Source organism: Sphaerodactylus townsendi, linkage group LG10 (genome assembly GCF_021028975.2).
Source record: "Sphaerodactylus townsendi isolate TG3544 linkage group LG10, MPM_Stown_v2.3, whole genome shotgun sequence".
In the NCBI taxonomy this organism is placed as follows: domain Eukaryota; kingdom Metazoa; phylum Chordata; class Lepidosauria; order Squamata; family Sphaerodactylidae; genus Sphaerodactylus; species Sphaerodactylus townsendi.
The window spans coordinates 12703960-12716668 of NC_059434.1; the positions used below are offsets into that span (position 1 = coordinate 12703960).

General features: G+C 43.9%; 1 protein-coding gene across 6 annotated transcripts in view; it reads right to left on the minus strand.

Annotated features, from left to right (window-relative positions):
• The window catches only part of TBC1D1 (TBC1 domain family member 1), a 134290-nt gene that overhangs the window by 42565 nt on the left and 79016 nt on the right, over window positions 1–12709 (minus strand). For 5 of the 6 annotated variants that reach the window (XM_048509575.1, XM_048509579.1, XM_048509576.1 and 2 more), the window contains 3 exons: window positions 10965–11051; window positions 8242–8516; window positions 3334–3489 (listed from right to left, as the gene is read on the minus strand). In XM_048509575.1, coding sequence (XP_048365532.1) covers window positions 3334–3489; window positions 8242–8516; window positions 10965–11051 — 518 coding nt within the window. The remainder of the gene's footprint in view (window positions 1–3333; window positions 3490–8241; window positions 8517–10964; window positions 11052–12709) is intronic. The other variant, XM_048509580.1, reaches the window with a different exon arrangement.

The following is a 12709-nucleotide window of genomic DNA, read 5'->3' on the forward strand; positions in this document are numbered from 1 at the left end:
AGGAAATTGCTTTCCCCTCCCAACCCAGATTACATGACCCACATATCATAGTGCAGTCTAATCAAGGTTGCCAAATGGAACATAGCTGGAAATGTATTCTACTTAAATTAACAGCTCAGCCGAATTCATATCAGGGTTGCCAACTCCAGACTGGGAACTTCCTGGAGATTAGAGGGTAGGGAAGGGCTTCAGCGGGTTATGACACCAGAGAGTCCACCCTCTGATCTCTGTAGTCTGGAGGTTAACTGTAATTACCCCATTGGCACCAAATTACCCCATTGGCGCCGACCTCCTCTGTTCACAGCCTGGGGGTCCACCTGGATTTGTCTCTTTTGATGGAGACCCAGGTGGCCCATACAACCCAGGCTGCGTTTTTCCATCTTCGTCAGGCCCGGTGGCTGGCCCCCTTCCTCTCCCACGCAGACCTGGCCACAGTGATCCATGCAACGGTCACCTCCAGGCTGGACTATTGTAACTCGCTCTACGCGGGCCTACCCTTGCGTTTTAATGTATTTACGGGTTATTGTATATATGTGATTTATGTTGTTCACCACCCAGAGCCCTTCGGGGGTAGGGTGGTATACAAAACCCAATAATAAATAAATAAATAAATAAATAAATAAATAAATAAATAAATAAATAAATAAATAAATAATAGTGGGAGGTCTCCAGGCCCCATCTGGAGATTGGCAACCCCGGTTCACTTGAAGATTTTGTGCGACCACAATGAATTAATGCAGTTTCACTTCTTTTCTCCACCGCCACAAGGTGAATTAGCCCTGCGAATGCTTCCTCCAACAAGCACAATATCAGAATCTGAACATGTGGGGAAGCCATCACATGACCACTTCAACATGCCTTCAGCAGTGGGGGGAGGGGATTCAATCTCCATTCCTTCAAGGCACATCCTATCACTCATCCGTGATCATTTAAATTGGTTCTTGCTTCCACGTAAATAAGGACCACTTAAAATGTTATGCGGAAAGGAGATCTCTTCGGGGGAAAGCATGAAAATGGCATAGGAACTATGGCGATTGCACGGGCTGCTATTTCACAACACGTTTTACATGTAAACAGTTTACACGTGAAAGTGTTTCCCATGTGGGTCACATGACATATTTGAAACAGTCAGGAATTTATTGAGATGAGATGGGATTAAGCAAAAGGCTGTTCTGCTGCAAATTTGCAGTTTAGATTTGAATCTTCTGCTTTTGTTGCTTCAACAGATGGCATCAACTTGCATCTATATAATCTACTAGTGCCTGAGTTGCAATGATGAAGTCATATATGAAGATGAGTAAAAGAGCAGAGACGGATACTATGGTCACATGAGACACGATGGAAGCAGACCTCTGTACTATTCAAAAGCAAAAGCCAATCACAAGTTGTTATACTGTTTACAACGCTTCATCAGGATAGACCACAGGTGTCAAACTTGCAGCCCTCCAGATGTTATGGACTACAGCTCCCATCACCCCCTGCCAGCATGATGCTGGCAGGGGATGATGGGAACTGTAGTCCATAACATCTGGAGGGCTGCAAGTTTGACACCTATGGGATAGACCAGTGGTTCTCAACCTGGGGGTCGGGACCCTTTTGGGAGTCGAGCGACCCTTTCACAGGGGTCGCCTAAGACTCTCTGCATCAGTGTTCTCCACCTGTAAAATGGATAAATGTTAGGGTGGGGGTCACCACAACATGAGGAACTGTATTAAAGGGTTGCGGCATTAGGAAGGTTGAGAACCACTGGGATAGACGATGCAAATGCAAAAAGGGGACAAGAGGAGATCCAGGGACCTTAGTTGTGTATCTGATGTATGATGCTTTGTGGATTTTGATGGGATTTTGATTCTGACACCGAATGCAGAGAAAAAGAGAGGCCTCAAAATGGCCTACACATTCCACCCTCCTCCCCTCCACACACACCACTCTGTCAGCTTTTTAATATCCATCCTAATGAAGATATAATGTAGAACTCAAAAGCTTGTGCAAAGTGTCATTTAGGTTAGGTATCAGAAAGGTTGCTCTGACCTGGACAGCCCAGACTAGCCTAATCTTTCCAGATCAGAAGCTAAGCATGGTGAGTCGTGGCTGGGAGGCAGGGACGTAGGTAAGGGGGGGGGTTCTTGGGGTCAAGCCCCTCCCATTACATGTCCGGCTTGCTTGAAACAATGCATGGAATGGAACAGCCGGAAAGCCCTCAGTCACCGAACCCACCCCATAAAAAATCTATACCTACGTCACTGCCGGGAGGCCACCAAGGAATACCAGGGTCACTACGAAGAGGAAGCCAATGACAAACTGTCTGTCTTAAGTCTCTTGCCTTGAAAACACTATTGAGGAGCCATGAGTCAGCTGTGACTTGATGGTGCTTTCCATGCACACGACAAAGGCATTACAAGCTTCTGTTTGGGGGCATTACCGATGACCAACATGGCGATTTTTAAAAATCGCTACTAGTTTTCCACGAAGCGTCATACGAAGTTGGAAAAAACGGGGCTGCAATTTAAAGCCCATCGTGGATGGGAGTGTTGAACTTTCCTCCCTGCTTCTTCCCGGCCACTTCTCTTTGGACAAGTATTTTTGCTCTTGGGTAGTTTTTATATTTTAAAACTTTCATCAAGCTTACAAACAGCTACTTGCCTGTTCACCAGGAATCCAGGTGGTGACATATTTATTTATTTATTTATTTGTTTGTTTGTTTGTTACATTTATATACCACCCTCCCCAAAGGCTCAGGGCGGTTTCCAGCAAGAATAAAAGTTTAAAACATCGTATATATAATTTAATTAAAATACATAAAATACTAAACTATAGATGGCTTCAGCTATTCTATTCCCCTTTTTATGAACCCACGGGAGGCCAGATGTTTTCTTTTTATGGCAGTTGACATCATCCCGGCTGGCCAAATTTTTTTGGCACTGTTGTTTTGTTTTTGTTTTATTTAAAAAATGGGCCACAAGTAGGATACGTGGGAAAATGGCATGTTACTTTTTGTTTTTTTAAGACTGGTAATTTTTGCCCTGACCTGGATATCCCAGCCTGGCGATCTCGCCAGACCTCCAGAAGCTAAGCAGGGTGGTTAGTACTTGGATAGCAAATTCCAAGGAATACCGGGGTCATGACGCGGAGGCAGGCAATGGCAAACCACCTCTGTTAGTCTCTTGCCTTGAAGACCTTATCGGTTTGCCATAATTTGGCTATGACTTGCCGGCACTTTACACACACAGCGTAGTTTTTGAGAATCTGATGGGTTGCCCTGGGATATTTTGAGGGATGCATGTTTATAAACTTATCCGCAGCCGATTGCACACAAAACTCCACCTCTCTCACCTCTTTGGCACAGCTTGCTTGCTTTGCTCTCCGCTGGAATTATGCCTAAAATGCTTAAATAAATTGGGCGAGGATGCCGAGGGATTAAGGTGAGCTGCAGGAGGAGGAGGAGGAGGAGGAGGAGCAGCTGGAGGCTGATCGGAAGAAGTGTTTGAGCTGTTGTCAGATGTGTTCAAAATTTACAAGAAGGGTTCCGGCCAGAAAGATTAACAGAAAGGCACCAAAAAAAAAAAAATGAGAGAGAGAGAAGAGAGAGAGAATTGTAATAAACCACAGAAAATTGTATTCAAATTTTTCAAATATACCATATCACTGCCTTTGCATTGAGAGTGTCAGGCTGGTGCTAAATAATAGCATGGAGCATGTGAACTGGCAGGAAGACAGGCTGAGAGGCAAACAAAACAATCAGTTAGGCAGCCAACATGTAATGATGCCGTACTGCTTGGCTTCTCCCCATGTCTGGAAGAAGTTCCTTAATGGCTGGAGACCTAGACTGCCCCCTCCACTTTGCAGTCATCAGGAAAGCAATAGCGACGAGATCTTTGCAATAGTCAATTCTGCTCATGCCTCAGTTGGGGGAACTGAGTTGGGGGAACCTCCTTTATAGGAGATAAAGGAGGAGACCTAAAGCAGATCTTATTGTGTAAGAACATAAGAAAGAGCCTGCTGGATCAGACCAGAGTCCATCTAGTCCAGCACTCTGCTACTCGCAGTGGCCCACCAGATACCTTTGGGAGCTCACACGCAGGATGTGAAAGTAATGGCCTTCTGCTGCTGTTGCTCCCGAGCACCTGGTCTGCTAAGGCATTTGCAATCTCAGATCAAGGTGGATCAAGACTGGTAGCCATAGATCGACTTCTCCTCCATCAATTCTGGCAAGTCCCTTTTAAATCTATCCAGGTTAGTGGCCATCACCACTATATGTTCTTGACCTAGCTCAAGGGACAGTCAATCCTGCAGGAGAAAGCTAGTTGTAGCCATTTTTGATGTAACTGTTTCTTACAAGACCCTTATGAACCGCCAATCATTCGAAACATGCTGGGATCTACACTTTAGAACTCACAAACTGCTTCCGGTATTTGAAAGACTGTCGAATTTTCCCTACTATTACAGGTATGCCTACTTTAAATCAGTCCCTGAAGCACCCACAAGATGTTCTTTACAAAGCTCTGAAATGCAGGATCTATGCACTCAACTGCTGTCAAACAGTACCTACATGTACCCAGCAGAAGGGCTAGGGGTGGAAGATGCAGGATTAGGATATGTGATACAACACAATGAGATGCTCAGAATGTTCGGCAGCAGGTTAATGATGTTCAAGGATATGCTTCTAGTGCCATGCTAGGAAGCCATGTAAACATGCCCATCATAAAGTATAGAGCAGTTGCACCAACTCAACAACAGTCTCAAATTCCTTTCAACCTGACCTTGACCAGTTAGCTTAGAAAACATTCAAATATATAGAATCTACACTTTAAATGAGAACTGTTGTGGACTCAAGGGAAGTGTCACAGTGGTCAGATTTTGCACAGCCAAGGTCACAACAATGGGCATCGGACTGCATTTATTATTATTTGCTGACTTCATTTATCTTCACTTCTTACCCCAACGGGGATCTAAAGCAGCTTATATTGTCCTCCTCCCTTCCATTTCATCCACCCAACAACAACGCGAGATGGGCTGGCCCAAGAAAACTTCCATGGCACTGTAGGAATTTCAGGATGGATTTCCCAGGCTCCAGTGTAACCCTTTGTCCTGACCTGGATGGCCCAGGCTAGACTGATCTCATCATATTTCACAAGCGAAGCAGGATTGGTTCCACCAAGCACCAAATGCGAAACCACCAAAGAATATATTCAGGGTTGCTGTGCAGAGGCAGGCAATGGCAAACCACCTCTTGCCTTGAAATCTGAGTAACTGGGTGGCCATATATCAGTGGTGACTTAACAGCAGTTTACACACAGTACAGCCCTTTAACCACTGCACTGCACTGGTTCACTGTATGTTCCTGAGGCACTGCAAACCTATCGTCATTCAAAGTAAAGAAACTGCACCAGTGCTTTACCACTTGGCAGAGGCGAAGCTACCAGGGGGAAGTGGGGTGCACATTACACCGGGCGCCCCCTTGTGCGGGGCGCAAAAATTGCAGGTTTGCTTGGGTTTTTTGGTATTTTTAGTGTTTTTCAGTTTTTGGCCTGCAGGGGGTGCAGTTTTTAGGCTAGCAGCACCACAAGTTCAGAGATTTTTTGGGAGACTCTCCTGATGATACCACCCAAGTTAGGTGAGGTTTGGTTCAGGGAGTCCAAAGTTATGGACTCCCAAAGGGAGTTCCGCTATCCCCCATAGTTTCCAATGGAAGCTAATAGGAGATGGGGCTTACACCTTTGAGGGTCCATAACTTTCAACCCCCTACACCAAACTTCACCAAACCTGGGTGGTATCATAAGGAGAGTCTCCTAAAGATATCCTGAAAGTTTGGTGCTTCTAACTTAACAACTGCATGCCTGACAGCAGGCACACTCCAAATTTCCCCAGATTCTCCTTTTAAATCCACCCGCTTCGCCATGGATTTAAAGGGAGAATCTGATGTCCCCAGTTTAAACATTGAAAGTGATGCTGTTTCAGGGTGGGGGAGAATCCACCGCAAAACAGCATCACTTTCAATGTTGTTTTAACTGGGGACCCCAGATTCTCCCTTTAAGATGGATTTAAAAGGAGAATCTTAGCTCCCTAGTTTAAACACCATTGAAAGTGATGCTGTTTGGGGGTGGATTCCAGCATCACAGCGGCTGCCCAGGGGTGGTGGTGGTAGCTACGCCTCTGCCACTTGGTTAGCAGCAAGAGTATTTTCTTTTTGATATTTGCTCTCCTCCCCTTCCCACCCCTTCAGTTCCCTGTAGGCTTGTTAGCAAAAACGTCCTGGCAGAATCCTAAAGAAGTATCTCCAAAGCTGATCTGTGAAAGAAAAGTCCTGAAGTCAACCACTATGAAGCCAGCAGCTACAAGTCAGAAATAGTGTCATGGCTAACATTCCCAGCAAACAATTTCAAAAGTCCAAAACCCTGATCAAAAAGCCATCTAGAGATGAACAAGCAATAAGGTTTAGGAACGAGGTGACCCAAGCTATTCCTTTTGAATACCACCTCTGCCTTTCACTCTCCCTTCTTTCTAGTAACCCACTGATCTCAGGAAAGGTATTTTTTATAGAAAGAGAAAAAAATGATTTGGAACAAAGCCTAATTTCCAGCAGCATGTTTTGCACAAACACAGTAAGTATAATAACAGAGGGAAAGCATAGACAAATGGGGCAATTCCATCAGTCTCAGGAAGCTATGGATACTGTACATGCAAATGTTTAGAAGACAAGCACATGAAGAATATTGACACAAAAGCAACATTAGAAGTGAGCTACAGAAAACACTGCAGTCAAGTGAAGAGCTTCATGGAATCTGCTGGGGAAAACTGCACAGCCTCTTGATCTCAGTTCACCAGCGTGGGGACACCATAAGCTCTGACCTTTAAAAGTCTTTTTATTCCCTAGCTATTTAGCATTCCTCCTCAGGGGGTAGTGTTCCAAACCCTCCCTTTTCTAAAGGGGAAATGCTGTACATCCCTTTGGGTCATGTATTCTCCTATAAGAAAACAGGAACTCCTGCTCCAATAGAATTCCAAATCAGAGTTCCAGTCTCTGATCTATGAGAAGAGTATAAGAGTGGAGTTAATGATTAGGGTTACCAACCTCAAAATGGGGCCAGGAGTTCTCCTAGAATTATAAATGATCTCTAGAACATAGAGCCCAATTCCCCTGTAAGAAACAGCTGTTTTGGAGCCTACGTCAAACATCAGTCCTAAAAAATATCATGACTTCTCTTTCCAAGGTACTACCCCTCATATCTCTAGGACAGTGATGGCGAACCTTTTCGAGACCGAGTGCCCAAATTGCAACCCAAAACGCACTTATTTATTGCAAAGTGCCAACACGGCAATTTAACCTGAATACTGAGGTTTTAGTTTAGAAAAAAATGGTTGGTTCCGAGGCGTGCGTTACTCGGGAGTAAGCTTGGTGGTAGTCGGTGGCTTTACTTTGAAGCAACCGTGCAACTCTTCCAATGGGTGAATCACAACCCTAGGAGGGTTTACTCAGAAGCAAGCCCCATTGCCAGCAACTGAACTTACTCCCAGATAAAGGATCACGCTTTAGTTCTTTGAATGAAAATCAGTGGGGTTTAACAGTGCTTAACAAGGTTACCTACACTGCTTTCCCAAAACTAGGTCTTAGGTTTAATGCTAATAATCGAGCCCAGCAGCCCAGGCCAGCCTAGATGTGTGTGTGTGGGGGGGGGCACTCTGTTTGCGCGTGCCCACAGAGAGGGCTCAGAGTGCCACCTCTGGCACCCGTGCCATAGGTTCGCCACCACTGCTCTAGGAAGTTCCCAAGCTGGAGGAGGCAACCATAATCATGATCCCCATTGAGTCGGTACTCTAACATGACAGAATCAGCTAAGGGGAGCTCTGACTCTCAAAAGCTTATGTCCCCAAATTTTGTTGAACTCTAAGATGCTACTGGATTCGAATCCAGCTCATCTGCCAGAAGTGTCCTCAATTAAATAGATGCCGCCCACTGACCTAATTAATAAACATATTTCAAAGTTTCATTCCCGAAGTATGCTTCATCTCCTTTTCCAGTGCTAAATGGAAAATGCACTTCTTGACATTTTCTGAGCATTGAAAAATTAAACGCTTCAATTAAAAAAAAGCTGAGAACGGCTATATCCAATGTCCTACTCCAAGATAAGAAAGATGCTACTCCCTATTCTCCCAAATGGCCATACCTGCTAGGGATTGAGCATCAAAACACATTTCCCCAGATGTATCCCTCCAAGCCTCCTGTTTTAAGCTCAGTCTTACTTTTGCTGGTGTGGAGTCTCCGTGCTCACAGAATGATACCTCATAAGTTTTCTTTGGGGGACAGAAGGGGAGGCTTCTGCAGGTTCTGAAGACTCCTGGCTTTCAGTCGGCACATGGCTGAGGGTATTTGCTCGCCGTCTGAAGCCTTGGTAAGCTGCTTTTGCCGTCTGGTCAGCGGGAGGGCTCTCGGGTTCACTGGAGAGATCGTTCATAGAGCCAGTTGCCTTCAGTGGGGTGTCTGAGGGAAGGATTTCTTTCTCGCCCAGAGATGTTTCCTGTCGGCATCAAGGGTTTACAACTCTCAACATACAGAGCACACCAACAACAACTTTTAAATGTCTCAGACTGCGTGCTTGCTCATCATCGCTGTATAGGTTTTCATTAAAAATATCACCATTACTTGCTTTCCTCGTTTACCCTCGATGAATGCAATGTAGGGAAAATGTTGCTGCTGCCCAATGCCACCTTTCCATTATGCAAAGTCTATCAAAGATCTGCCCCTGCAGAAGGCACCTTACCAAATCACGTTATTTTTCCAAAATTGATTATTGCTAAGTTTAGTGAAGGATTACAAGTTTTTGTTAAAAGGGAGGGTTGCCGGATTCAGACGGTCCTGGGTTTGGGTTTGGAGCCTGGGGGAGAGAGAAGGAACTCTATAAATTCAACTCTCCAAGGGATCCATTTCCTTTGGAGAAACTGAGCTCTGTTGTCTTTTAGCTGGCAGCGAAGAGATAGAAAAAAGTGCAGAGAAGGGCAACGAGGACGATTGAGGGATTGGATCACCTTCCCTATGAGGAGAGGCTGCAGCGTTTGGGACTCTTTAGTTTGGAGAGGAGACGTCTGAGGGGGGATATGATTGAAGTCTATAAAATTATGCATGGGGTAGAAAATGTTGACAGAGATAATTTTCCCCCCCTTTCTCACAATACTAAAACCAGGGAGCATACATTGAAAATGCTGGGGGAAAGAATTAGGACTAATAAAAGGAAACACTTCTTCACGCAACGCGTGACTGGGGTTTGGAATATGCTGCCACAGGAGGTGGTGATGGCCACTAACCTGGATAGCTTTAAAAAGGGGCTTGGACAGATTTATGGAGGAGAAGTCGATTTATGGCTACCAATCTTGATCCTCCTTGATCTGAGATTGAAAATGCCTTAACAGACCAGGTGCTCGGGAGCAGCAGCAGCAGCAGCAGGTCACTGCTTTCACATCCTGCATGTGAACTCCCAAAGGCATCTGGTGGGCCACTGTGAGTAGTAGAGTGCTGAACTAGATGGACTCTGGTCTGATCCAGCAGGCTCTTTCTTATGTTCTTAAACCTACTCTCCTTGTCTAAGCAGATATAAAAGAACAGCAATCCTTGCTGTTAAAGGCAAAAGAAGACTATTTTATGGTTTTTGTTCCTCAGTCCCTGAAAGGTCTCTGGTCTTTGCATGAGACATCAGACACCCAACACTGTAGTTCCTGTACTGCTCTATTCAGATCCACACTTTTATGAGTAAAAATCAGATAGACTCCTCCAAGTGGGTTTTGGCATATGATCTGTTACTTTCTTCTATAAAGTTGAAAAAAAGAAAAGAAAGGGAAAACGAAAGAAAAGAAAGAATTCAGTGCTCAGGAAGGAAGTGAGAAAGGATACATAAGATATTGTGATTACAAACGTGTAGTGTGAGCACAACAGGAAAAATTAGAAAATTTTAAAAATCCACCCGGATTGTAAGTATTACACAGAGGATAAAGAGACAATGAAAAAAGCTGGCAGGAAGAAAGGCGATTCTTTTGACATGAGCTCTTTAAGGAGAGTAGTAGAAGTAGATGTGAATATGATGTGAATATACAGTACAGCTCTGCCGCTTGAGCTGTGGAAGCTTATCTGGTGAACTAGATTAGCTTGTGCACTCCAACACAGCTGGGTGACCTCAGGCGAGTCACAGTTCTTCAGAGCTCTCTCAGCCCTACCTACCTCACAGGGTGTTTGTTGGGAGGGGGGGGAAGGGACAGGAGATTGTAAGTCCCTTTGAGTCTCCTTACAGGAGAGAAGGGGGGGATATAAACCCAAAACTCTTATCTCCTCCACATGTTCTATTGGACATGGTCCTCAACCAAACCTTCAGATAATGGTTGAAATATAGTCACTTGTTTATATGCTTTTGCATAAATGCATTTATAGCATAAGGAGCTATTGTTCTGCTGGTATGAGAGTAGTACAGATTATTAAGGCCATTTGCTCATATTTTTTTCTCCTTCAACCTTTATGATTTGTTTCATGTTGTTAATTGAGTCAGCGGTGATATGTGTTGGAACACACTATTTTCATTGCCCAGTATGGAACATCACCAACAGCAAAAGCCTTTTGTAATCTACACTGGTTGATAAATTAGCCTCTTAGACTAAACCTTCTTCAGCTTAGTTCTGGTGTTATGTTCCCTAATCTTACATGCTGAATGGGAAAAACTGTGTGTGAATATATGTGTGTGAAGCTGAAACAGAAAGAAATTAGATATTGTGGGCACTGTAGTGTTTAATCACATTTTCTTTCCAATTTTGGTTGGCTTGTTAGCAAGTATATGACAAAAAAACCCCAAAATGTTTTATTTCTTAACAGGAAAAAAACCCCAGCATGTTCTACAATAATATGCTTGAGAACCTCCACTATTCATCTAGAAAGACTATCCGAATGCCACTCTTTAAGTTTTCTTATTCAGTGATGGTATACTCACTTTACTTGTAGAACTTAGAGTGCTAGACACAGAACTGTCCAAATCAGTGCTTCCAGAACTTTCTAGCTGACCTTTGGCTTTACTTCCCTATGTTGAAAAAAAAACAGAGTACGAATTATACATTATGTGGTTGTACTAATTCATATACATCAACAAATCTCACATTTCACAGAGCTGTACTATTAGCCCCCAAGGAGCCTCTCTGTGTTGAGGTCATTATTAAATTTAATTTCCCAGGAGAACTAAGAATAGCCAGTCTGCAGGCGAGAAACAACAGCCTCCCTTGGAAAGGTCACACTGACATATCTACAAACACAACTGCCAAAAATTAATTTAATAAGGGCTCCTTTTATACGGTTGGTGTAATTGGTTGCTTTTAAGAGAAAGCCAGGCAATACTTGCTTATTCAGGGTTTTTTATAATTCAGTTTATCATCACCCGACCTGCACGGTGAGTCATGAATAACGAAAATGCTGAATAAAGCAGAGTTGGTTGATCAGCAAAAAGCACTATAAAATGATGGCAAACAATGCGAAAGTGACAGCTTTCTTTGGGAAAACTCTTGGCATGGTCAGGGAAAAGGTCAATGAAGCTCCAGTACTTTACGGAGGGAAATTATTTATTTTTTTAAATTAAATCTTTATTGCAAAACATGATAAGCGAAAACAAATATAAACGGATTCTTAAAAACAATACCAATATCAGTCCACAAGTCAGAGAAAAAGAAATCTCTGACTCGAGCTCTAGAACGACAAAAGCAGCATGAGACAATTCAGAACTGAACGGAGAACATCCGTCACAACAAGAACAAATAAATACCACAATACATTTCCGTCGACTTCAGTTTCTGAACTCAAATGTGTAAGTTTAGGCTTTATATATTTCCCCCCAAGACATTTTAACCATTTATCTGTTTCTGACAATAACAAATGTTTTCCAGCATTCCTTTAATCTATTTAAACATCATCTGACGTCTTGCAAGAGAATTTCAGAAACGGCAACAAACAACTTGAGTTGGTAATAACAAGCTTGCACGACAGGTAATGGCGGGCACCTCCCCAAACAAGAGAGTAGCCGTCATACAGTAGGGCTGATATTTAGCCTTCTAAGTAGCTTGTTTCTCCTCATTCATTGGTTTAGCCTTCTAAGTAGCTTGTTTCTTCTCATTCGTTGGTTTTCTCACCAATGGAGAACCAAAGCAGCTGATGACATCAATCTCCCCTCCTCCTTTTTACCCTCACAACAGCCACCTTGTGAGGTTGCTCAGGCTGAGAGAAAATGACTGGCATGAGATCACTTGGTGATAGGGTGGCCAACTCGGGGTTCGGAAATTCCTGGAGATTTGGGGCAAAGCCTGGAGAGGGTGGGGTTTAGGGAGGGGAGGGACCTCAGCATGGTATAATGCCATAGAGTCCCCCTTGCAAACCAGCCATTTTCTCCAGGGGAACAGATGTCCTTAGGCTGGAGATCAGTTGTAATAGCGAGCGCTCTCCAGGCCCCACCTGGAAACTGGCAACCCTACCTAGCGAGCGTCCACAACAGAACGGGATTCGAACCTGGGTCTCCCACCTCGTTTGACACTCTAACCCACTATATTGCACTGTGAACTGCAACTATTGTGCTGCGCTATGCTGTTCTGCAGGGATAACTGCAATATGTTTGGCACAAACTAAAACAGCATACCTCCTTTTTAATATATCTTTGCAAACTACTTAAGAGGCTCTGTAGCTTTTACTTCAGGTTTT